General features: G+C 37.9%; 1 protein-coding gene across 2 annotated transcripts in view; it reads left to right on the forward strand.

Annotated features, from left to right (window-relative positions):
• Positions 1 to 27,929, forward strand: part of gabra3 (gamma-aminobutyric acid type A receptor subunit alpha3) — a 166,270-nt gene that overhangs the window by 35,391 nt on the left and 102,950 nt on the right. For both annotated transcript variants that reach the window (XM_057820346.1, XM_057820347.1), the window contains exon 2: positions 26,341 to 26,447. In XM_057820346.1, the coding sequence (XP_057676329.1) occupies positions 26,362 to 26,447 (86 nt within the window). In that variant the 5' untranslated portion in view covers positions 26,341 to 26,361. The remainder of the gene's footprint in view (positions 1 to 26,340; positions 26,448 to 27,929) is intronic.

Below are 27,929 nucleotides of genomic sequence, written 5' to 3' on the forward strand. Positions count from 1 at the left end.
TAACACAGACGAAATCATTCGGCCGATTAGAGTGAAGTATTACCGAAACAAAACGGTGACATCACGTACCGTAATGGTCGGCAACGGGTCGCCGCATACGTTTCTTCAACACAACGTGGCCGTGTCAATGAAAAAAAATCGGTTTATATATATATGTAATACATATATATTTCTGTCTCCATCCATGTACCCGTTTATAATGCGCACCATGAGTTTACAAGTTGATTTTGGGGAAAAAAAGTGCGCGTTATATTCGGGAAATTACGGTAGTCTTTTAATCTGCCGGTTAGCCACGCCTACCATTATAGGACTCTAGCGTCCCCAACAGGCGGATGACATCACCGGAGTCACGACATCATCTGATTTAGTATCCATCCCATTGAGGGGGAATTATTCACAACGAGGAAAACGCGACAAAGAGAGCCGCAAAATGTAACTGTTTAAGTCTCTCTACACGAATATTTATACAGGATATTCTTTGTATCCAAGTATTTTTCCCCAATAGCTAAATAAATGGCTTGAGAAGGCCCATTCAGCCCATTGAGGGAGAATTATTCACAACGAGAAAAACGCGACGAAGAGAACTGCAAAATGTCACTGTTTCTGTCTCTCTACTTCAATATTTTTACAGGATATTCTTCTTATCCAAGTACCGTAATTTTCGGACTATAAGCCGCTACTTTTTCCCCTCATTTTGAAACCTGCGGCTTATAGTCCATTTGTTGATTTATATGGGTTAAAAGGTAACATTTTATTTGATAGTGGTGTCATAAGATTGTCATAATTATGACACAATCATGTTCATTACTGAATGCTTATGACAGCTGTCATTCAGTGTCATCTGGATTTATGTCACTAACTCCCTTTATGTCCAGCTCAGATCTTTTACATCCATTCAAATGTGAGATAATTTGCCGGATGACACTGAGAGACATCAGTTATAAGCATTCTTTAATGCTCATGACTGTGTCATAATTATGATTGTCATATGACAGGCTGATGGCGCCACTGTCAAATTAAGTGTTACCAAATACCATAACTAGCAATTACCGAAACAACTGGAACAGTAACTGAAAAAAATAATTAGCGCAGAATATGAATTTTAATATTTACATCTGCAGCGCTGCAATGCATGCTAGGAGGCATATTGGACGACAACAGTGTTGACAGCAGTTGGCAGCAGAGATTGAATGTCTCCCCCAAATGAAGCTTCATGAAGCAATGAAGCTTTAAACCAAATGGCTGCAAAGCTTCATGGTGTTTCATTTGGTCTTATGACAGTCTTATGATGCCGCTGTCAAATAACATGTTATCCCATAGTACAGTGAGGATAGCTGCAGTTAATGGTCCAGTGCGACTTATCTGTTATTATGTTTTCGCGTCAAATTTGGTGGGTAGCGGCTTATAGTCAGGTGCGCCTTATAGTCCAGAAATTATGGTATTTTTCCCCAATTGCTATATAAATGGCATGGTCATGACAAATAACAGTCTTGTGCTAAATGGGATATGAAATAATAAAAATGCACTTATTCAGGACGACATGGCAAAATTACTCCATAATGGTCAAAACTGTCAACTTACCTTTACTGTCGCACCTCCCGAACGATATTTTATGACACCTAAATCGGGCTTATGTCATTTCCCTTCCCCAGCTTTGGAGAATGTAAACAAACCAAGAGGCGTGACAGCTAGCCGACATGCTAACCCGAACCGAGTGATGTTTCAAAGTCCTCAAAGCGGAAAATCACACATTACTAGCCCAGATCATTTCACATGACGACTGAGTTCTCGATTGTCTTCGCCGATCAGCAAACCGCCCGGCGGAGACCAATTTACAGCTCGTTCCCTGGAGGAGGGCGGCTGCAGTTGTTGTGCAGCTAATGTGCAACTAATGTGCATGAGGAAAGCTTTTTACATGCCTATCAATGATCAAATGGAAGTAGTCCTTTATTTAAAGAAAGTTTGTAGTGTTTACTTTGTAATCGTTGTATTCGCGGCTATTTTTAACACAAAGTTGCACACCGGGCACACCAAGAGTGCAAAGCCGAGTATAGTGCTCGCCCGGCAGGGGGATGTGCGACAAGTCGCCGGTTGTCAGCCGAGGGGACAAGGAGCATTTCAGCCACAAAATGCAAGCCACCTCCGCATTAAAATGATCCCAGTATTTGACATAATACAAAAAAACTATGTTTACTCACTTCCTCGTAAGTCCCATTGTCCTACAATCTTTTGAAACTCCAACAAGGCGCACACGCCTCTCCCTCATACAGCAAGATTTTTCTGCAGCCGTTTTGCTGGCGTGATGCGAAAAATAAACGTATTCATCAGCAAAATCAGCTGAATCCTTAGTCCTTTTCATACAACACTACGGCTGTATAGTGAAGAGGACTCCTTCCTCCCTATACGTCACAGCGCCCTCTTTCTCAACTCGGAAGTCTCTCATTTTCATGGTGCGGGATTCAAAAAACTAAATAAATATGGTGATCGCTTCCACACACATCCAAGCAGTCCATTTCATTCAGGAGCATAAAATACCGCGTGTATAATGAAATAAAAATGCTTTTTCTTGTCACAGGCACTTTAACCCTTTATAGGAAAAGTAACTATTTTTAGTCATTAAAAAAAAGAAGATTTGTGTATTAAAGGGTTATTATTGATCCCATAGGATGAATGGCTAGCAGTTACCGTGTTGGTATTGACCCTTGTAGTTGATCACATGACCACTTTGGAAAATTAATTGTCCACCCGTGCTCGACAACATATATTTTGTTGCACCACACAACCTATGTATGTAAGCAGAGAAGTCAAGACTGATGAAGCCCACAAACGGTTGCGGCTCTAGACTGGTGCATTGCCAAAGGTCACCTTAACAGTAGTCAAGAAGCAGAGCAGCATGTTTGAAACTTGCCAATTATTTTTGACTGCACTGAGACTTAGGCACATGTCCTTCCAGATAAGCTACTGCTGCCCCAAATTGTACACTTCGTTGGAGAAGCATTTTAAGATTAACCACTGCAAAAGGTCTGTTTTTGACCATTGAGTGGAAACTGAAAAGTTCATCTCAGTACTAAGGCTAAAAGTAATTGGGCATTTGATTGATCCAATTTTAATTTAATAACAATATTCAACACAATCAAAACAGGTATTTGTTGTTGGAGACATTGGTGAATGTGATTTAAAAAAAAAAAAAAAAAAAAAAAAAAAACTCTCCCATTAGAATGCTTCTGTACATACTACAGTGAGAAAATGAGTATTTGAACACCCTGCGATTTGTCTAAGTTCTCCCACTTAGAAATGATGGGCAGGTTTGAAATTTTCATGGTCAGTGCTTGTCCACTGTGAGAGAATTTAAAAAAAGAAAAATCCAGAAATCACAATGCATGATTTTTGTAAACGATTTATTTTGTATTATACTACTGCAAATAAGTATTTGAACACCTGAGAAAATTAATGTTAATATTTGGCACAACAGCCTTTGATTACAATTACAGAGGTCAAACGTTTCCTGTAACTTTTCACTAGGTTTGTACAGACTGAAGCGGGGATCTTCACTCGATCAATCAGGTTTCTGGGCTGTCTGTGAAGAAACACAGAGTTTGACCTTCCTCCAAAGATTTTCTCTTGGGTTTAGGTCTGGAGACTGGCTAGGCCTCTCCAGAACCTATGCTATTTACTAAGGGTGTAACGGTACATGTAATAGTATTGAACCGTTTCGGTACGTGGTGCTCGATCCGGAATGGACGCGTACCTAACGAGTTTTTGACATAATATAACCCTTACTTTTCGAGGCTGTGAGTGGATCGGATTACAGTTTCTTTGTGTAGATTATAGTTACTCCGTCTTCTCTACTATAATGAGGACCAACACGGTAGGACAGTATAACCCAGAAACGTCAACGGCGCGACAACATGGCCGCCGTGAGAACGCAGTGAAACGCAGGCGTTAGAGTCAATCAGCCAATGCACACCAGTCGCAGTGCAGCCGTGCGTTAGATGTGTCCCAGAAGCGGCTCAACGCGACGCACACAAAAACAACGGCTAAGTTTATTATTTCAATACTACTACCGGTAGCTAGGATCGGGCCGGAAGTCAATCATGTAAAAATACGGTGGATCCGGTCAATTTTCAAACTAACTACTAACTACTTTTTGAGTCCATCAGATCTCTTGAGTGGTAGATCGGGGCACACTTGACTTGTCTTTGTTGATCTACTGCTGTCTTCTCTGCTAAACACGGCCCCGTGTTCAATACAAAACCCTCCTATCACAACAAAACAAGTAGGAACTAATATTCACATAGGAACTAAAGTTATACAACATAAAATATACAATATAAAGAAATACTACATTACAGTTGTAAAATATAAAAACATAATAAAATAAATAATAGCCCATTTAAATAAAATAAATTGAAAGGAGCTAAAACACCTGTAATTAAATAATAAGAATAATACACAGATCCTGCTTACACAATTAAATTTATTCATTTCTGTGTGGCGCTTCAACTTGAGAAAATCTACCAATAAAGCTTTTAAAAACCGTTCATAAGAAGAAAAAATGTTTCATTGAGGCATTTAATTTGTAAAATATATGTTTAAATCTTTGTCATTGGGATTGCTTTTCTCTTTGGCACAGGACTTTTTTTTCCTTCTTTCTTTCAGAAAGAAAGCTGACCAATACGCGTCTGAAAGGCAAATTGTTGTTGGATTATCTTTAAATACCCGCTACTTTTTGAGCAGAATTCTAGCTTTGTATAGGCTAATATTCCTATTGTTGAAAGCACAAAAGTGTGTAATAAACAACTAGCACATTTATATTTTGCATTTTGTTTTCTTACTGTACCGAAAATGAACCGAACCGTGACCTCAAAACCGAGGTACGTACCGAACCGAGATTTTTTTGTACCGTTACTCCCCTACTATTTACGAGGTCACTCCTTGGTTATTCTGGCTGTCTGATTCGGACCCATTGTCATGTTGAAAGACCCAGTCACGACCCATTTTCAATGCTCTAACTAAAGCAAGGAGGTTATTCCCCAAAATCTCACAATACATGGCCCTAGTCATACTCTCCTTAATACAGTCCAGTCGTCTAGTCACATATGCAGAAAAACACCCCCAAAGCATGATGCTACCAACTCCATGCTTCACAGTTGGGATGGTGTTCTTGGGATGGTACTCATCAGTCTTCGTCCTCCAAACACTAAGAGTGGAAAGACCAAAAAGTCTCATATGACCACATGACTTTCAACAATGATTCCTCTGGATCACTCAAATGGTCAGTTGCAAACTTAAAACGGGCCTGGGCATGTGCTGCTTTAAGAAGGGGAACCTTCCGTGCCATGCGTAATTTTAAACCATGACATCTTAGTGTATTACCAACAGTAACCTTGGAAATGGTGGTGCCAGCTCCTTTTAGGTCATTGACCAGCTCCTCCTGTGTAGTTCTGGGATGATTCCTCACCATTCTTAGGATCATTGAGACCCTACGAGGGAGATCTTGCATGGAGCTTCAGTCCGAGGGAGGTTGACAGTCATGTTTAGCTTCTTCCATTTTCTAATAATTGCTTCCACGATGGATCTTATATCACCAAGCTGCTTGGCAATTGCCCTGTAACCCTGTCCAGTCTTGTAGAGGTCTACAATTCTGTCTCTGGTGTATTTGGACAGCTCTTTGGTCTTGACCATGTTAGGAATTGGAGTCTTCCTGATTGTAGGGGGTGGACAGGTGCAGCTAACCACCTCAAACAGGTTAAAAAGCCAGACTCAAAAAGTCCTCCTCCACCCCACTTATTCGTTGAATTTTTTAAAGGCGACAGGTCTTTGAATTCTAGCTAATAGACAGGTGTTAAAATCCTTATTTGCAGTAGTATAATACAAATAAATTGTATAAAAATTCATACACTGTGATTGATTTCTGGATATTTTTTTTCTCTAGATTGTCTCTCACAGTGGACAAGCACCTACCATGAAAATTCAAACCCGCCCATCATTTCTAAGTGTGAGGACTTGCAAAATCGCAGGGTGTTAAAATACTTATTTTCCTCACTGTACATAAAGAGATTGGTGTCTATTTTGACAAAGTGCTAATATCAGATTACGATTTCAAGGTGAATTTGGGGTTTGGGTTTACACAAGGGCGTAGGTTTGGTCTCAACATTGGTAGGGATGATATAATAACATAACGTGCATGTACACTTTTTGCTGGTGACGGGACATTAATAAGACCAAACAGATTGGGTGAACGGGGGTCAGGGATACATTTCTCACGAACATGAACCTTTTCATTGATGAGCTAAATGATCAATGAAAAATAAATCTGTATTGACTTATACTAACTTTCATATGTATTAGCATACTCGTCAACTATGGGAGGATGTGTGAAAGGATGATTTTACATGCGAAAGCAAGTATGATTTACTTCTCAAACGGCCTCCCATAGTCAACCCGAGGCCGTTGGCAATCTTACAAATAGTGACCCTTACAAATTGGTAACTAATCTTACAACGCTTTATATGCGTGAAATATGAAACAAAAATAAAACTGTTTTTAAAATAATACAAATTTATTGGTAATATTGTCACATATAACCTGGTGCAATCAAAGAACAATCAATATCTTCAGCTACATCATGATTACTAAAATTTAACAGTGACTTTTGTTATAATTGTATGTACAGTAGCATTTTTGGCAATGTCTGTCATGTCTTTTGATGGCTGCACTTCATGGCACTTCAGCTCGCAATTCAGTTTGACTTGAAGGTAGTTCATTAGTGTGTCCAATTATAAATTAAAAAGGTCAATTGATAAAATGAACTTACCGATGCAATCTTTGAATAAGGGAAAATTTATTTTGCTAATTCTGAGAAGTGATCAGCAATAGTTGCAGGCAAATTGTGTTCAGCAAAATCTCCACTTTCGTTACAGCATATTTTTTCATTCTGCAGACTGCATACGTATGACCAGTGTTAATCTTACTTAAAAAAAAAAAATTTAAGTAATTAATTACAGTTACAAATTACTTCTCCCTAAAAGTAATCAGAGTAATTAGTTACTTGGCAAAGTAACTGGTGTTACCTTTCATGTTTTTTTTCAATTCAAAAAAAAAAAAAAAAACATAGTAACCTTTGCTATGTTTGGAAGTCATTTAATGTTGTGAATCAACCATTAAAGTTGTTAAAATTGCTCCCCTTTTTTCATTAGTTCCCTTCTGTCTACTTTCGAAATGAGAAAGTTTCAAAACTGTTTCATCATTTAAAGATACATTCAAGTCAGATTTTGCCGATTTAGGAGTATTTTACAGTAGATAAAAAGTTACTTAGCTTCACTACAACAGAGCCTTTCTGAGAAGTCTACTGCTTTAGGATGGCGGCTGTTTACTAACGCCGCCAAGTCTGTCATTTCGCATCTAGTTGTATATGCATGTGATAGCTAGTGTAGCATTAAGTGGGCGTAGATTGTAGGCGGTCGGCTACAGTCATGAAATAATGGAGCCACCTAACCTAATATCGCGTTTGCAACAGTGTCACAACAATCTTCATTCCTTCCCACCCCCGCTCCTCACTATCAACTTTTCTCGTGTCATTCAACCAACGTAGTAGCGCACAGTAAATCGGTGCATTGTCTCGTTGCCGAAACGGTGACGAAATCCGAATGGAGAAAAAAAAACGTAATGCACGAAAAACGTACAGATTCTGAACGTACAGCATACACATTTAAAAATCAGTGGTCACTTGTACAAATTACACTAAAACCATACACCTTGACAGGTATGTATTCGTTCAAGTGATACATTGTTCGATTCAAACCTTTGTTTTCAAAAACTACTAAAGAAACATTATGAAAACTTGTCTGGATTTTTTTTGTTTGTTTGTTTCGCAAATTTAAATTGCAATATTTGAACAGAATTTAAATATTATATTAACATACACATTAATCTCTTAACTATCCAGGAATGCAAAATGTTCTGAAGACTACTCAACATTGTCTGTCCAAATCAGGGGTGCCCAAGTCCGGTCCTCGAGAGCCCCTATCCAGCTTGTTTTCCATGTCTCCCTCCTCCAACACACCTGAATCAAATGATCAGCTCATCAGCAAGCTCTGCCGGAGCACGATAACGATCCTGATTATTTGATTCAGGTGTGTTGGAGGAGGGAGACATGGAAAACAAGCTGGATAGGGGCTCTCGAGAGTTGGGCTTAGGCACCCCTGGTCTAAATAAAGAAATTAAATACAACTAAAAAAACATCTTAGCTAGGGAATACCAAAAATAAAGTAAAAATGGAACCTTCCTTCATGTAAAACACTACTGCTTTTGTCCACAAACACAACCAAACTCAACAAGAAAACGAAAGCTCCTTTGGGCTGCTTTAAGACCACATAAAGAAAATAAAAATGAAAATTGGGGAGAAGGGGTCAAACCTCGGTTCACTACATTTCTCACAGTTTAAGTAACGTTAACAGTAGAAAACATACCGATGGACACTTGTCTCTAAGCAGCTTCCTACTCGAGTTTTGCAGTTTAGCAAATTCATACAGTTTAATGTTATGCTAACTCTGATAACTCTGATGCAAGTTCGACTTTCAGTAGCAAAATTAGTGGTGTGTTCCCCACCTCCACAACATTGACATCTATTTACATTGCTTACAGTGGTTGCTGCTGCTAGCCGAAATAAAATCCTAATATTCCTCGTCTTCGAAGGGGGCGGAGAAGGCGGCATGTTGTCGACATGTTGTATTTCTGTCTGGGCTGTGAGTGCGTATGTGTGTGTGTGGGGGGGGGGGGGGGGGGGTCATGTCATCAGTAGGCATGTGCCGGTTTCACGGTTTACCGTGGTGTGAAAACGTCGCGGTTTCAAAACCACTAAAATTTTCCGTCAGACCGTAGGACGGTATTCGCTATTTTTCTTGTGTCAAAAATGCAGCCAGAAGCGGCTTGGCGCAGCAGCGCTCGCCCCCTCCCGTTTGTTGCTGTGTGTGAGAGTTATCGGCTACACAGCCATCTAACCCAAAAACAATTACTCCAAACATAAGGCGTACTGTTCTTCAATTTATTGAGCTCTCAAATCGTGGTAAGTTTAATATACAAAATGAATACATTTAAAATGTTGTACAATTAGATTTTTCCATGTGAGTAGCTTCCACAGATTAGCATCATGGAAAAAGTTCGCCAAAAACAAAACACACATTTTCCTTTCAAATTTAATATACAAACTCAGTAAAAGCTTACAAAGATGAATGTTAGCCTAGGCTCAGCTGAGAGAGCAACTTCGTCGAGTGTTACAGCCGCAGAGTGAGAAAACAAGCTTGATTCGCTTGAATGAAGGGGAAAAAGTGATAGCATCAAAGATCGCTAATTGCGAACGATGATCTTGCCCTAAGCACAAATCCACGTTCGCTGGATCAAGGTGAGGTCTCACTCCCAATGTGTTTTTTTTTTTTTTTTTTAGATGAAACCTTTCCACAACAATATTGACATTTTAACTAACTTATACATTTTTACCTAACTTATGAATTCCTTATGTTCTTTTTAACACAAAGGCATGACATCATGTAGACTAGAGTTGACACAGTGGCTGAAAATGGCAAAACTTCACTTAAGCTTTTCCACCCTCAAAAAAAAGTCATGCGTATAAATTTTTAAAAAATTTATTCAGAAGTGTTTTTACTTTATAGAAATTATTTTGTTCTTGCTGTAATCTTGTGCAACTTGAGCTGTGGCTGTGAGTATAGTCTATAAGTTATATTTATTTTAATTTTATTTCAAATTTGTTTTATTGATAATTTATTTATTTTAACAATATATTCATGTTCCAATTTGCAACTATGGTCTGAAAAAAAAAATCCTGTTCAATGGAAAAAAGTTGTGTTTTTTTTTTAACCCATACATCTCAAAATTTTTGGGAGCTGTAATTGCAATACCGTGATACGGTGAAACTGCGGTATTTTTGCTCACAGTTATCGTACCGTCAAAATCTCATACCGGCACATGCCTAGTCATCAGCCAATCAAACGTGTGGTTGAGGGGGGAAAATTGGCATATTCAATGGGTAAATGTCACCTTGGACATAATGAAAGTACTTCACTTAATAATGGTAGGATCAATTCTATCCATACAACATATGGAAAGACACTCTAAATTATCTGTATAACTGAACTCATCATGCCAATAAGGTTGCGTAAAAGTTTGTGGGGACAATTCGAGCATCCTGAAAAGTTGGTAGTGTCAAGTCCCTACAGTCCCTATGCAAATCTACGCCCTTGGGTTTACATTATTTATGTTGAAGGCCCTAACTGCAAGGTTTTAAAGATCTACATGTTAACTTCAGCACTTTATCCAAGTGCTAGCCATTACTGCTTAAGATTTAGGATTGTAGTGGAATTCTCTCTGTTAATTAGTTATAACCAAACTTCTGGACTAATTTCCTCTTGTCCCTCACTGACAGAATCAGTGGACACAGACGAGTTGTGATTGAGTCCTCCTACTTCACTGTTTATGTGCAACTTGTAGACACGCTTTTCATCTTCTAAACGTTGACTCTTTTTAGGTGATAACCATTTCTCAAAAGGAATAACAAATTATGGAGCGAGCTAATACCTGCTGTGTTAATCACACCACCAAACATTTGGAAATACATTCGTTTCAAAAATCTGATCCCAGAAACGGATACAGTAGTGAATCAAGGGAGCCATCAGGAGGTTCATCAGGAAATAATTACTGCCTTGCAAACAAGTGGCACATGCTGTGATTCATAAATAATGCAAGCAAGGTCACAGTTAAATATGCCAACAGAAAATGGGAGACACCTGTTGCCTGCTACTGACAAAACCCAATATACTGTATTTAATGTGACATCATATTGATACTTGTTAACTCTTTATAGGGCACTCAGTGAACTCATTGGCTGCCATTAACAGCACTGGATGTCCGATTTTGAATGGATTGGACGTCTAGCTTTGTCGATGGCACTGAAAGATGAGCATTCACAGCCAGTCCTCCCAGTTGAAAAAAAATTGGACGTCTATTCTTGTCAATGGCGGGAGGGACCAGAGTTTATTTGTCTTTTTATGACTTTTCATTAACATTTTATTTTGCAAAATAATATAAAAATACAATCGTGATTAGTAATAATAATTACAATTTAGACCGGTGATGTCTACGTGTTTGAATGACAGGTGTTTCTTTTTTTTTTTTTTTTTTTTAATTAATAAAAATTGTCACTTTTCTTATAAAAGGATAAAGAACAGCACTTGTCTTCGTATTTCCCCGAGTTCAAAAAACAAGACTTGTCCGAGTCGAGACTCAGTCAAGACCAAGACAATCGAATTAATTTTCTTAACCAAGCAGATAATTACAGGGTTTTTTTGTTTGTTTGTTTGTTCTAAAAATAACCACACTAATAGTCTAAAGTGATTTGATTGTGGATGTGCAGGATGTTGGTGTTGCCACTAAGTCTAATTACAAAAGTCATACTGATTTAGCCTATTATTCCGTGTATCTGATCTAGTCACTCACTCTCAACAGTGTTAGGTTGGGAGTTGTTACTATAGCATGTTTCTTGGCAAGTGTGAGTCAAGCAGAAAAGGTACAGCATTTAAAAGAAAAACAATAACTTTACAGTTATTCCAGCCCATCAATAAGTAATTGACAACCTTCAGTTAGCAATGGTTTGCTGCTGAAAAGTGTTTTTAGATTGGTCTGGTTCGTTGAACTCTTTCATTACATGGGTCAAGGGAAGGTCGCTGGGTATTTGTATATTGCAGATTTGATAAATGGATAAGAAATATTGATACAGCAGATTCAAATGGATTCGTTATTTACTAGTGATAAACTCATTTAAATTCACAGCAGAAGAATTTTTGGACGTCTATCACCGTCAATGGCAACAATAACACCCAAAATTTAAAAAATCCTCAAATACAAATGATCTTTAATCCACACACGTCTTTGCAAAGACACCTAGTCACAAAATGGAATCAAGACGCTTTGCCAGCTTTTTGATTCTGTCAAATAAGATTACAGTACATTACCCAATGAATTTATGCCTTTTAGCCCGCAAGAAGAAATGACGGCAGAAAAGAAAACAAGTGTCGAGCGTGTGAAATGTTGAGTGCTTTAGGTTTACTGTCACCTAAGGCAAGCTATTTTTAATTTGCCAACAAAAGCGTTATGTTTGTTGTTTTTTCTTTCTTCCTCTGTCTCCAGCACAGTCTGAGCCCCAGGAACCGAGTCCTTCATTTGCATGACAGGTATTGGTAGATCAGATACACAATTGTAGACGGCAGGCCAGCAGCAGTCTTTCTATTTGTTATTGCCATGCAGAAAGGCTTTTCATTTGGGTTGTCCAATCACATACAGTGCCCTCCGTTATTATTGGCACCCCTGGTTAAGATGTGTTTTTTAGCTTCTAATATATATATTTTTTTAATTCAAATAATATGGGACCTTAATGGAAAAAAAGAGAAAAATCCAACCTTCAATACAAGTGTATTTATTCAGTGGGGAAAAAATCCCACATAAAGAAATGATTATTTGACATCAAATAATGTGTGTCACAATTATTAGCACCCCTGATGTTAATACTTTGTACAACCCCCTTTTGCCAACAAAACGAGGTCTGGGGACTGAGATGGCCATGGGAGGAGCTTGATTTTGTGTCTGGTGAACCATTTCTGTGTAGATTTGGCCATATGTTTAGGGTCATTGTCTTGCTGAAAAACCCAGTGACGACCCATCTTCAGCTTTCGGGCAAAGGGCAACAGATTTTGATTTAAAATGTCCTGGTATTTCAAAGCATTCATGATGCCAATGACCCTAACAAGGTTCCCAGGGCCTTTGGAAGCGAAACAGCCCCACAGCACCACTGACCCACCCCCATACTTCACAGTGGGTATGAGGTGCTTTTCAGCATGCGCATCTTTCGTGGCACGCCAGACCCACTTAGAATGTTTGTTGCCAAAAAGCTCGATCTTGGTCTCATCTGACCAAAGCACACGGTCCCAGTTGAAGCCCCAATACCACTTGGCGAAATCCAGACATTTGCATTTATGATTGTGATTGAGGAAAGGTTTTCTCCGTGCATGCCTCCCAAACAGCTTCTTGGCGTGTAGACAGCACCTCATACCCACTGTGAAGTATGGGGGCACGTCAGTGGTGCTGTGGAGCTGTTTCGCTTCCAAAGGCCCTGGGAACCTTGTTAGGGTGCATGGCATCATGAATGCTTTGAAATACCAGGACATTTTAAATCAAAATCTGTTGCCCTCTGCCTGAAAGCTGAAGATGGGTCGTCACTGGGTCTTTCAGCAAGGCAATGACCCTAAACATATGGCCAAATCTACACAGAAATGGTTTACCAGACACAAAATCAAGCTCCTCCCATTGCCATCTCAGTCCCCAGACCTTGTTTTGTTGGCAAAAGGGGGTTGTACAAAGTATTAACACCAGGGGTGCTAATAATTATGACACACATTATTTGATGTCAAATAATTCTTTCTTTATGTGGGATTTTCCCCCACTGAATAAATGCACTTGTATTGAAGGTTGAATTTTTCTCTTTTTTTCCATTAAGGTCCCGTATTATTTGAATTAAAAAAAGTTATTAGGAGCTAAAAACACATCTCAACCAGGGGTGCCAATAATTATGGAGGGCACTGTATTTGTCAAGTTCAACCCTGACTCACCTGATTTCAAAGATCTGTCAATATCAAGTTCTGATCCAATACAAGAGCATATACTGTATATTAAAGAGTGAAAAAAAGCACATCTAAATTTCCATATTACAGAAATGATCACTTGCATGATGTTATCTTAATATTAGCTTCCCACAACAGCTAGCATAACACTCTCTTACGTGTGGTATTAACACAAACCAGTGTTGTTTTCGTCAGCAATAACGATAATAAAAATATTTCGTCGACGAACAATTTTTTTAAATGAAAATGACGTGACGAGCTAAAAACATGGCTCGGTAGAGTAGAGCATAACGAGACGAATGCCAGTTTTTGTCTGACAAGACGACGATGAGACAAAAATGCGATATCGTTTGTGTCATATCTTCACAATGCGTGACATTTTCACATAGTACGTGGAGTACGCTTGCATCATAGCAGTGTTTGGGTCATGTCACTCATGTGAGATGTGCTGCACCTCTCCGTCTTCATCAGAGTGTTGGATGTATGTCAAGATAGGCTGCGCTCCTTCTTGCTTGTTTGGAAACACTGTAAGATTTGTTTTCCATCTTGGCAAGAGAGAATATGGAATGTTGCTTGAGCCTTTAAAGCGATCCACGGATAGAAACACTTTTAGTTCTTAAAAGATTATTATGAGTTGAAATAATTTGATATTGAAACCACTCTTGATGTTTTTGTTTTTATACAATTTGTAGAATTAGTTTAACTAGTAGGTCGCCACTGTTGTTAACGTCACAGGGTGGTGACATCACATGTTTACACTGCCAAGCTTCCAGAGTATGACTCTAGCAATGGGAACATGTCATCTGTTCAACCCTTTCAATTTCAACCCGAGTGGAACATTAATGAGCATAAAAGCACTGTCGATATTTAACAAAACGAGCAGCAAAAGCAAAATGTACAGGAAAGACAGGATGTGACGAGACGGCAGTAGGGAAAAAAAATAAGTGTTCTGCCAAAATGTGCTACACCGGCTAAACGACCTACAAGAGGCGAATTTGACAGCAAAAGTACAACCGTGCACTTTCAGCTTGTTTTGTTTAGATGCATAGTGAGAGAACATACTAAAGATGCCTTAAAAAATATACTTCAACATAGTAATATCAAATAAGGGTGGTTTAAATATGCTATGTGACTAATGTGATCAACAGATCAACAATCTGCTTTAAAGCTACGACAAGAAAAAACAATGTTTAAAAGTATGAGAGGGAATCACATGCAAAAAGTATTTTGAGGCAATGAAAAGGACTAAATAACACAAATCGTAAGTACTCGTCGCATTGTTGGATGTCTCGCCTTGTAGGAATTGCGTAACCCGGTGTTCTGCCAAAATGTCCTACATCAGCAAAACGTCTACACAAGGCAAATTTGACACTCAAAGTACTACAGTGCGCTTTCAACTTGTTTTGTATAGATGCATACAGGCAGAACGTACTAAAAACATGCCTTAAGAAAATACTTAAATGTAGTTTTATTAAATAAGGACGTTTTTAATACGCACGTGACAGTAACAAATGTGGTCAATAGATCAACACTGCTTACAGGAAAACACAATGGTTAAAAGTAGGGTTGTTCCGATCATGTTTTTTTTGCTCCCGATCCGATCCCGATCGTTTTAGGTTGAAAATCTGCCGATCCCGATATTTCCCGATCCGATTGCTTTTTTTTTGCTCCCGATTCAATTCCAATCATTCCCGATAATTTTTCCCGATCATATACATTTTGGTAATGCATTAAGAAAAAAATGAATAAAACTCGGACGAATATATACATTCCACATACAGTACATAAGTACTGTATTTGTTTATTATGACAATAAATCCTCAAGATGGCATTTACATTATTAACATTCTTTCTGTGAGAGGGATCCACGGATAGGAGGACTTGTGACTTTGTATATTGTGACTAAATATTGCCATCTAGTGTATTTGTTGAGCTTTCAGTAAATGATACTGTAGCCATGCCCAGATGCGTGATGGGAAGTGGAACCATGACTGTGCGTAGTGCTACCAATTGGTATATCTTCTCTGCGTTGGTAAATAACATAAGGTGTTAAGAAAAAGATCAATTGCTACCTTGCGTCCTCACATTGCTTCCCATGATATTTCTAATCGTAGGGAGAGGGACTGTAAGGCTTTAGCCAATTAAAATTACGCTCCAAAGGCTGCCAAAATTCACTCTACTCATTTTACGCTGCCTTTTATCTCTCTATATAGGTAAAACGGTGCCATAACAGATTGAGCGCGACAATGCGTGAGTGGGTCGTGTAACGCATGCATTAATTGCATTAAATATTTTAACGTGATACATTTTTTAAAAGATTAATTACCGCCATTATCGGGATAAATTTGATAACCCTACCTTAAGCCTAAACTAAAGACTCTGGATGAGTGTAACATATTATGTCCGTAACGTTAAATACAATTAGAAAACGATTTAATTAAAATATATATATATTAAAAAAAGGCATGGCCGATATTTTTTTTGCCGATTCCGATACTTTGAAAATGACGTGATCGGACCCGATCGATCAGGACATCTCTAGTTAAAAGTATGCAAGGGAAATACATACAAAAAGTATTTCTGAGGCAATGAAAAGGTGATAAAAAAAAACTCAATAAAAACTAAAAATAATGAGTACTCACTGCTTTTAACCGATGTGCGCATGCGTGCGGATGCTTGCACAAAGCGCACTGAGCATTCTCGTTTCGTAGGAAGGAAATGCAAAACAACTGTAGCATTAGACAGTGCTAATCTACGTCATCACCCCGAGCATCCATTGCGCGCTTAAAACATGGCGCCCTCCGTAGTTCAAAGCATGTACTAAATATTACAGATTTTTAAATCAATGGCAATATTTTATGTGTTTCTAATAACATATTATAGTAAAAAAAAAAAAAAAAATTTAAACTACTGTGGCTTATTAAAGCCTGCAAGTCTTTAAGTCTGAGGTTCCCTTTAAATGTCTGTGCTGAGTGATCATCAGACGCTAAATGTAACTCCCAGCGTTAGTGTAGCATTCGTGTTAACATTAGCATAGAAATCATTAATAGGCTGGTGCTAGCCTCATTCGCTAACATAGTGGTACGGTACTGTATCAATATACGCAAAATAAATGCTAACTGCACGGTTTGTTTGGTTTTAACCAAGAATCAAGACTATTTTACGTCCATATCTATGAAGAATTTGGGGATTTAAGCATTTCTTCACGAGTATTTTTGCCAGAAAAGCTCCTTTTACGCCAGGCGGCCACTAGCCTCATTTGCTAACATAGTAGCATTGTACTTTGTCAATATATGTAAAATAAATACTAACTGCATGGTTTCTTTGCTTTTAACCAAGAATCGAGACTGTTTTACGTCCATATCTATAAAGAATTTAAGCATCTATTCACAAGAATTTTTGTCAGAAAAGCTCCTGTTATGCCAGGCGGCCGCTAGCCTCATTTGTTAAGAGTATATATTGTATAATGATAATAAGGGCTATTCTATTCTATAATAAGTTGTGATTGTATATAGAATTTATTAGGGCTGTCAAACGATTAAAATTCTTAATCGAGTTAATCACGGCTTAAAAATTAATTAATCATAATTAATCGCAATTCAAACCGTCTGTAAAATATGCCATATTTTTCTGTAAATTATTGTTTGAATGGAAAGATAAGACACAAGACGGATCTACATTCAACATACTGTTCATAAGTACAAGTTATAGAAATTTTATATTAAAACCCCTCTTAATGTTTTCGCTTTAATAAAATGTGTAAAATTTTCAATCAAAAAATAAAGTAGTAGCTCGCCATTGTTGATGTCAATAATTACACATTGCTCACGGTGCTTAAACCCATAAAATCAGTCGCACCAAAGTGCCAGCAGAGGGAGACAAAAAACACAAGTATAAAGTGGGCACGATACTGTGCTGTCATTTTAATCTGTTTGAGCGGGGCATGTGCGTTAATTGCGTCAAATATTTTAACGTGATTAATTTTAAAAATTAATTACCACCCATTAACGCGATAATTTTGACAGCCCTAGAATGTATTAATAATCTATTTACATATTATTTATAACTGATTCTGCATGTTTTCCTCAAGTATTAATTTTCTGATGTTAAATGAAGTGATTTATTAGCTGTTAAAAACTTGCAGTAAATAAAAAGAAATAAGTTGCTATTTTGGTCAAAAACTTATATGATATTTTAAATATTGCTATTGATCCTGAAAATATAGGTGATTATCTCTGTATTTGGTGATTTTTGTGCATCTAGTGTAAAATCTGAGCCTTTTATAGCCATTTTAAGTTGTATTATACTTATATAAAAATAATTAATCGGGATTTTATAAGGGAACAGCTTTGAATTTTGTGATGCCACTGCTCATGGAGACTTACATATGGTTAAGGTAGGTGCCTGTTTTGTTTTTAGGTCGGTAGAATCTTTGGTTTTGTAAATATTTGAATTCGAAGTTTTTGAAAATAGGCCACCTAACGAATCGGCCCCGTTTCCCGTGTCATGTCAATAGGTTATGAAGTCAATGGCATTAACTTCAGAATAGCAAGTGTCCTCTCACTTTCAAAGAAAATAAAACTTATGGGATATGCAATATTACCTGCTTAAGTCTAGGATACTTGGAAAATAACCCACTGCGATTGCATTGCATTGTATTGTCCATCTTGGCTTTTCTGGTCAGTAAGTCTAGAAGATGATATACACTGTGACAACTTTTTTGTTTAACATATAGTTTGTGGCTTCTAGGTAGGTTTAATTGAAAATAATGTCCTGCTTTTCCTGCTGAGTGTGTATTATCATCACAAAGTTGATGTTGTCCTTGTAGATGCTTCATTATGTGCTCATCTGTCTATATTCATTCGAAATTGTTGGAAACCTTTATTTGTTTTTGGACAAACTTATGAATTTTACGACGAAAACATTTTGAGTAACTGTCGACTAAAACTAGACGAAATTTGTATGAGATTTCGTTGAGTAAAACTAGATGAGGACGAAAACATTTTGATATGACTAAAATATGACCAATACCCCTTTCCCACTGGCCAAAAAACCCGCGTCAACCCGCTAACAATCGGCTTTTGGTGGCAGTGGGAAAGGTGAAGCGACCCGCCTCGACCCATGTCAATCAACCCGCCAAGCGACCCGCGTTAAAATCACCTCGGCTCTGATCGCCATGTAGTGTGAAAGCAAAACCCCGGGTCAACAGTCAACACCCTAATCTACGTGGTGACGTAGGCTAGTACGTGATGCGTCATAACAAAAAACAAAAACCATGTGCTCTAGCCCGGATCCACATACGGCGAACAGTCGGTGTAGCAGCGTTAGCAATAGCCATAACAGACGAAACAAAGGCTCTTCTCCTCCTCCTGTGACGTACACGACTCCTTTCAATTTCAAACCAAAATTTACGTCGCCTACGTTGCCTCAGAACAAGCACAGTGTTGATCCTTTGTTGCATTTCGACCATTTTGCGGGCAGTAAAATGCATGAAAACAGAGAACACAAACGGAAAGGAGGCTTCCATGTTGCTTTGCATTGTTAACTTCCTTGAAATGAATAAATTCGGTCGCACTTGTCAAAGCGCATCTTAGCGTGGTGACGTCACGCACCTTACACACGGCTGAGGAGAGGTGGGGGTTAGACGGGTGAAAAAAAAAAAAAAGACACGGCTTTTTTCGTCAATGGGAAAGGTGCCAAATGCCAATTGCTAGTGGGATGCATCGGCTTGGAAAAACGCGCATTGACCCACTAGTTTCAGTGGGACAGGGGTATAAGACTAATAAGTGTTTTTGTCCAGAAGACTAAGAAAAAATTTGAAAAGGCTGCAAAAAACAACACTGACATAAACAGACATTTTTTTTCATTTGTTTTGACAATGGCCTTGTAAACCTAGATTATTTTGTTGCTTTGTAGTAACCCTTGAAAAATAAAAGTAAAATACATCTTAAAAACCTAATCTTTTTCACCAGATTGATATCCTGGGAAAACGGCGTGATGGGATCTTCAACACTTTGCAAGCACACTGTTGAGCGAATACAACTAAGGCCTTTTTCCTAATTGGTGCTTTTGTCGAAGAGTCAAAACAACAAAACAGGCATCTTAGAGAAAATTCTAATTTCTGTAATGTGCTGTTAGAATGATGAAGAGTTCACTTTTTCCCATGTTTTTAAATTTGTACTATTTCATGTTTGTTTATTGAGCACATCATTATTCTTCCAGTTGCTGGGCATCCTTTTAATGAGACTTTCTTTTAACAATTTAACTAGTTCAGTAAACAGAATGTGTTCCAGTGGGGCCTTAATAAAGCACACTGCTTAGGGATTTACTGTATGTATATTTTAAAATATTTATACATCCAGGACATCAGGACTTCTAAAGAAACGAAATGAAATCATGGTCTTTTTTCTTTCAGTCATTACAAGACAGGGAAATGACATCTATGAGTCTAGAGGGTATCATTTGGTTTTATTGCACAACATAAAAGCTTTAATGCCTAGAGATGCCGTAATGGCCTTAACAAAATGCATTTATTCTGTCAGTGCCATTGACAATTATAGACGTCCAGTCATGTAGCGTTCAATCTTCCTTCTGCTGTGAACTGAAGTGAGTTTGTCATGGGAGACGTCCAAATCATTTGAACTTGAAGGCTGCTAGCGAATGAACTTTAAATAGACTGGATGTCCAACACTATTAATAGCAGCCAATGAGTTAATTAAAAAATAAAGAAAGAAAGAAAAAAGGTGATTATTTGACTGTTTTTTGACGACAAACAAGATTTTGACAATATGGTTCGATGTCAAGCGGCACAAGATTAGGATAAATAATGACAAATAATAATAAATAATTCATTACAAAAACACAAGTGTGTATTTATGAAGGTTAATAATTTGGTGCAAATCCAAATTGATTGTATTGACTTGGCAAATATGTAATGAGTGCTATTCTAACTGGGCATATGGCTACTCAAGTTCATCCCGCAATAGCATGTAAATTAACATGATGTGATTGAATCCTTATTTGCATATCCACTGAGATGTCAGATATCCATAATATGGATGAAATACCTCACCACTGTCTTGTTTCCTGTGTATAGTGCAGTATTTCTCAAATAGTGGGGCGGGCCCCCCCAGAGGGGCGCAGAACGATACTGGGGGTTGCGCATGTGAGCTCAGGGAATATTCTTTTTTGCCGTACTAGAATAAAGTGTGATTGCATATCCACTCTGGGTGCAGTGGCACACTCATTTTCAGAGTGTGCGCTGTATTTCTTTAACCAAACAACTGCACACAGCAAAGAGCACTGGAGATATTGAAGAGCTAAGAAGAGGAAGTATGGCGAAGCGTGTAGCGTTTGGCTTTGACTTTTCTGGAAGACGAGGAAAGCCCAGTCTGTGTCTAAAAATGTTTGCAACTGACAGCAGGAAGCCAAATCATTTAAGACGTCACTTGAAAACATTAGACCCCAATCACATTGATAAGCCGCTTCATTTGTTTGTTTTTGTTTTTTTTTAGGTTTTGTGTTGGTTCCCTCTGAGTGTGTTCCTGTGATTGCCCATTGATTTCACCTGTTGTGTCTGCTCCTAGTGTATCCGCCAATCTGCATCCTTCTGTGTCACCCATCTGTTCCTTGTTGTCTCGTTACCCCTTGTCTCTGTGTGTATACAGTATAAGGTCCCAGTTTCTTTTCACTCCTTGTTGCATCATTGTTAATCTCCATGTGCACGTCCGAACCTGTTCTCGCCAGTTTTCTCCAAGCCCTCGTGTTCCCCTCAGTAAGTTTTTGATAATCAGCCTTTTGTTAGTAACTTTTGTTTTGTTAGCTGCGGTGTTTTTTGGGATCTCGTCATTATTTGTTGGTACTTTGTTTTTTGCTTGCCTTAATTAAATAATATTTGCATCGTCAATCTGCCTCGCCTTCCTTTCCCTGCATTTGGGTCGACACACCACCTGCCGCCGGTTCTACTTTTGTTTTTTCGGTCAAATGGTTTGGCATATTGTTCTCATGAGTGAATGTTGCTAATCAATTTGAAATTATTGTTATTATATATTGATTTGATCAAATTTTATTTTTCAGTATTAAATGGTCAGAAAATGTCAGTTAAAGGGTACCACAGATAGAAAGACATGTTGTTCTTAAAAGATAAATGTTAGTACAAGTTTTAATAATTTGATATTAAACCCCTTCTAAATGTTTTCGTTTTAATGAAATTTGTAATATTATTTTAACTAGTAGGTCGCCATTGTTGTTGATGTCGCAGGGCGGTGACATCACACGGACACGCTGGCGGACTTCCACCGTGTCACTCTTTAACTACATTAACATGTCCTCGGTTCTGCCCATCCAATTTGAACCTGAGTGGAACATTAATGTGAAAGACAGCAAAAGCGATGAGTAGAGTTGCGTTTATGTGTCAAGTTCGCTAGTGACAGCACTCCCTTGCTCTAGTGACGAGAGCAGGAGAGTGATGTCAAAAACTGTTTGCAGATCTTGACGGTAAACTATTGTGTGATCCAACTTATTCCAATATTATTATGGAGATAGTTAGCATCAAGAGCTGCCATGTGCTTTACATACGTATTATTCGGGTATACAGTGAAACACAGCAGTTTTGATTATTTTTGTTGATTTCCCGGGGCCGTGCATCACAACACACGAAAACGTTTGCCTCTAATGGCGTCTAATGACGTCTTACCTTATATTTGTCACGTAAAAGCAGATTTCCAGATTTTTGATCATTCTGCCGGTTGCTTCCCGGTGAATAAATGACACGTAAAACAATTAAATGTATTAATGCCCAACAGATTTTAATGACTCCTTTTTTGCAAATTGAGATCTAAGAGGCAGAGCAAGTGGGCACAGGCGTTCATTGGATCGGGCCGCTTATTGACATACGCTTCAGCAAATCCTTCACGACAAATATAAATATCTTATAGTGAAAATACAACAAAAATAATATTCATATCTCTCAAAAAAATTATGTTCACAAAAAGAAAAGCGCTTCGATCTGTATTAATGAGGCCCTATGCTCACACGGTTAAGCAACAATGGAAAGAGAACTGGCATTCAGAATCAAGATATGCAAAATACACATAAAACTTACTCAGACTTCGGTAAAACGCTAAACAGTTTAGCAACGCGTTTAGCTAAACAAATACACTGGATGGCAATATTTAGTCACAATATACAAACTATGATGCTGGGACCCATTATCAGGAGTCTTGTATGTTGTGAAAACCACACTGAAATGAGCGTAAGGTACAATGAAACCGGAAACTACGGCGTCAGTCGAGAGACAAAACGCACTCGTTGGCTTGATCTCTAATTAATTTAAAACTCGCCATTGACACCTTGTGGTGGATTTAAATCACGACCTTAGATAGTTAGAGGGACACTGTGGAAATACGTCAGGGAGCCCATATGACGTCACCTTCTGAGACGTCAACAACAATGGCGAGCTATTAGTTTATTTTTTTACATGAAATTTTACAAATTTTATTATAATGAAAATATTAAGAGGGGTTTTAAAATCAAATTACTATAACCTGTACTAACATTTATCTTTTAAGAACTACATGTCTTTCTATCCGTGGTACCCTTTAAGTGTATTTTTACAGTTCTGATATGACTTTTTTTTTTTTTTTTTTTTTTAATTCAGGCAAAATGAGGCATTTTAAGTCTTTTCTGTTACAATCAAAACAAAGTTAATAAAGTTGTACTTTATCGTAAGTTGAGCTATATGTTTTCCTTTATTATTAAAAAGGACACAATGTTATGCAGAGGTGTCCTTATAATAATAATTTTATAGGCAAATTACATTATTTACAAAGGCCGCAGAAAGTTGGGGGGGCCCGGAACATTCACGTCTTCCTGGGGGGCCGTAACAGAATATAACTGAGATTCACTGGTATAGTGGTATTGAAATACTAATGACTTAAATTTGAAAAATTAAAAAAAGAAAAAGAAAAAAATGGTGTGTTTTTTGTCTTGTTTGTTTGTTTGTTTGTTTTTACCATTAATCTTTAAGAAAATAATTGCATGGTGGCTTGAAGTTTGTTGAACTATTATCAAATGTAATGGAGAGTACTGTATGTTTCCCTGGACATGTAACCTTGTTGCAATAACTCCCTCTTAAGTGTCTCTTCGTAATGGATAAGACAAATTAATTGTTGAAAGACTTTGACAAAGCAGTAAAAGCTTACATCTACAGTATAGTATATCCAATCATTTGTTTTTCGTGCAATGAGATTGCTCTCAGTAACACAGAGAACATTGATTCCCCTGAGGGGACTGTTTGATCCTTTCTTTCTGCACTGGCCGTAAAGGGGGCACAATCTCACAAAAGCACAATAAAAGCCTTTAAAGTACAAAAACAGCTGCTACACATGTGCGCTCCGGTGATCTCGCATCTGCTCTACTGAGGTTGTTTGGCTTCATTTCCCCATATTGATGGGAGGTTTTTTAGGCTGCCTTCAATAGCAAAGCTGCCAATTTTGGAGAGCATCAATGAGAAGAAGTGATTTATCTTGTCTGTGAAGTGCAACTTTACTGCAGTTATTCAGCGCTTGTAATTCTGTAATGAAGTTGAAGGAGGTCACGCTGTAAACATTCGTAACAATATTAGGTATGTTAACACACAAAATTTTTTAATCCATATTTTTTACTCATTGTATGCCACGTGTAAATATCTAAAAAGCCCCTTTCACGAACATATCCCGGTAAATTCCCGTATAAGGTGACACAGGATTTACTTGCGTCATTGCTTTTACGCATGTAGAGATATCCCGGGCATGACACGAGTTGGGCACTTTCACAGACTTGTCACGGGTGGCCTACTGGCGCCCTCTGTGCGGGGAGGGCTGCTGGCGCGTTTTTATAACTCGGACATTACGTCATTTTTGGTCAGCACAGGCTGTCACAATTTTGGTCAACTCGTATTTTGTTACAGAGACGGTTGTGGGAGAGTTCCCGACATCGTAACTGCAGCCAATTCAAGCTATCAAGACTGTATTTAAGCCCAGGCGATTCAAGAGAAGGGTGCTGAGATATTAACTTGCTGTTCGCCATTCGACACCTTGTACTCTCAAATTTCGTGCATTTGCTAGCTTGTTCGTCTGCCGCCCTTGTTTTGAAATCCCGTACGTTGTGCTGGTATTTGAGTGTATTTGTTTTGTTGTCGTATCGGCTCTCTGCCAAGCACTTAGGTTAGTATTATTGATCCCCGTCGACCTACTGTCACAAAACCATTGTGTTATTCTCCCTTTTCCGTGATTGCTTGTATTTTTGTTAACATCGGCAACAAAATAAACCACACATTTCCAAAGATGAACGATGGACTCTCTTCCTCGGCTCTACGATCCAGTAACAATTTAATTTCGTTATGTTTTCAGTTTAATTTAGCTATTTCCAGCTTGCTATGTTCATAATTGCGATGTTTGTTTACGGCTTTTCGTCTTACTACGAAGAAAGAGGAAGTGACGATCGGCCGGCCATATTTACGTCATCAGCCATCGTGCTGTGACCCGGGAATTTAACGCTTGCTTTCACATACGCTTTGTCCCGGGAAAGTCCCGGACATTATGCTAAAACAAGACCTGTTAAATGTCCGTGTAATCTCCGTGTCAGTCGACCCAGGAAATTAGTTTCACATACAAAGCCTGCCCGTTTAAATCCTGGGATTTAAACAGTATTCTGGTGTAAGTGAAAGGGGCTGGACTCTTTTAGTGCCATTGACGATGATAGACGTCCAATCATGTGGCGTTCAATTACCAAATCTGCTGTGAATTGAAATGAGTGTTGTAGTGCTGCAACGATTAATCGATTAACTCGAGTATTCGTTTACAAAACAAATACGAATTAAATTTTGTTGCTTCGAGTATTCGTTTAGTTAAATTGGCGTTTTAATGGTTTATTTTGAAAGTGTTTGCAATTAGTTTTATTGATGAGGGTGGATACACTGCTCCCTGGTCTGCCTCTTTTCACATGGCTGAATCTAACTGCTCCCTGTTAAGACCAACGTAAACTAAGTTTTTGTTTGAGCTAATGTTTTTTAATGCATTCTTAATTTCGTTAATGGGTATATTTAGCGTTTTTTGTGGGAATATGTGTCTGAACCATTTATTAAGAGCATTGTAAAAAAAAAAAAAAAAAAAGAAAAAAAAAACCTTTTACTGCTTTTAAACTGCATTTAAGCTAGCGGACTTTTTCAATGTAAGTTAGCCAGTTGTTCTTTTGTTGAACGTAGATCCTCATGTTTAAAAAAGAAATATATATATATATATATATATATATATATATATATATATATATATATATATATACCATTTGAGGCCCAGCTCAGGCATTTTAATTTTTCATGTTCCTTATCCGATTACTCGATTATTCGAACTAAGTAGTCCATCGATTAATCGACTAATGAAATATTCGATAGCTGCAGCCCTAGAGTGTAGCACGAGTAGACGTTGGACGTCTAGCTCCGTAAATGGCAGACAATGAGTGAATACTTTTCGCATTTGTAGTTGTATTTCTCAAAACATGAATACTACATGGTCAATATTTGTCAAAAACGTGTAAACACCTCAATTGCAGAGTCTGTAAAACACAGCATTTATACTAAAAGGTCTAACTCAACATGATGTGTCATTTCCTTTAGGGGTCCTCTGTTTAAATTGATATGGCTGCTGCATTTGGGAAGCCTGAAGCCCTGCACTTGGCCTTGTGGATCTTCTTTCTATGCCTCAGCAACATTTCTCAAGCCAGGTAGGACTCAAAAGATCTCATTTCAGACACTCTGTTCCGCCATATGCGATTTACAGTCTTTCATTCTCTCTGCCAGCTATTGTTAACGTGAAGTGTTTTTGCATCCAGCCTCATTAATCAAGATGACTGCTGCACTAAATGTTGTAATTGAGCCAGTATCTTTAGAAGCAAATATAAACTCTCCCTACACTTCATTAGGCATACCTGTACAATCTAATTAGATTCACTAAGATAAATGATTTTTAATAATATTGTCTCAGATCACTATACTAGAAAGAAAGTGCGGACATAACCCTACGTAGTTTTTTTTGTTTGTTTTTCATAATACCGCTGCAAGGCCTTCTATCAAATGTAAGTGCAGTTGCGGCAAAATAATTAACAAACAATTCAAAGAAAGAAAAGGCGTCTTAAACATGATTCCTTTATATGTAGCAAATGTCTGCCGATCGTAGACCCCCAACAAGCTTGATATAACTAGTTCGATTAAAAAGAAATGATAGTGCTCAAGTAGCGGGAATCATTGTATGACTCAAGAAAAATAAACAGGTAGTCCTCCAAAAAAAGTATTTGGTAATAAAAACACAAACGTTTGATATTGAGTGTTCATTTGAGTTTTTGTTTTTTACGGCCCTCTGAATAGGGGTCGTCACTCAGCATTGATGGATTACTCACCAGGCTCTCTTGATTATTGAGTAACACAGCAGGTAATAACTTACCAGTGAGCAGGAATACAATAAACAAAATACATCACAATCTAAATAATGAATAATAACAACATACTGTAAGCATGACCTCATTATCCTTATGATCTTCATCTTAACAATGTCACCAACTATAATAATCATGATTTTATCACAACACATTGATTTTAGCATTATATATATTTCTGTATTATTCTGTCATTATATATATATTTTTGTGGTTTTTTAGCATTATATATATTTCTCATGCACATTCGACATATTTACCTAAAATGAATGCTAACTGCCTTTTTTTTTTTGCTTTTAACCAAGAATCGAGACTTTTACATTCATATCTACAAAGAATTCAGGGATTTAAGCATTTATTCAGAAGAATTTTCAATGTAAAAAGCTCTTTGTGGTGAAAGGCGGTGCCACAGTGGCTTAAAGTCTAGCAGCACATTCGACATACAGTATTTACGTAAAATAGTTCAGGGTGTACCCTGCCTACTGCCCATAGTTAGCTGGGATAGGCTCCAGCACCTCCGCGACCCTCGTGAGGAAAAAGCGGCATGGAAAATGAATGAATGAATAAATGCTAACTGCCCGTTTTTTTTTGTTTTTTTTTGCTTTTAACCAAGAATCGAGACTGTTTTACATCCATTTCTATAAAGAATTCAGAGATTTAAGTATTTATTGTCAAGAATTTTCAACGTAAAACGCCCATTGTCTGTTTCCACTCAGTCAGCTTTGACAGAGATAGGCCCCCTATTACTCGGCCACGCACCCCGTGTCCCGTCAA

Source organism: Corythoichthys intestinalis, chromosome 18 (genome assembly GCF_030265065.1).
Source record: "Corythoichthys intestinalis isolate RoL2023-P3 chromosome 18, ASM3026506v1, whole genome shotgun sequence".
Lineage (NCBI taxonomy): Eukaryota > Metazoa > Chordata > Actinopteri > Syngnathiformes > Syngnathidae > Corythoichthys > Corythoichthys intestinalis.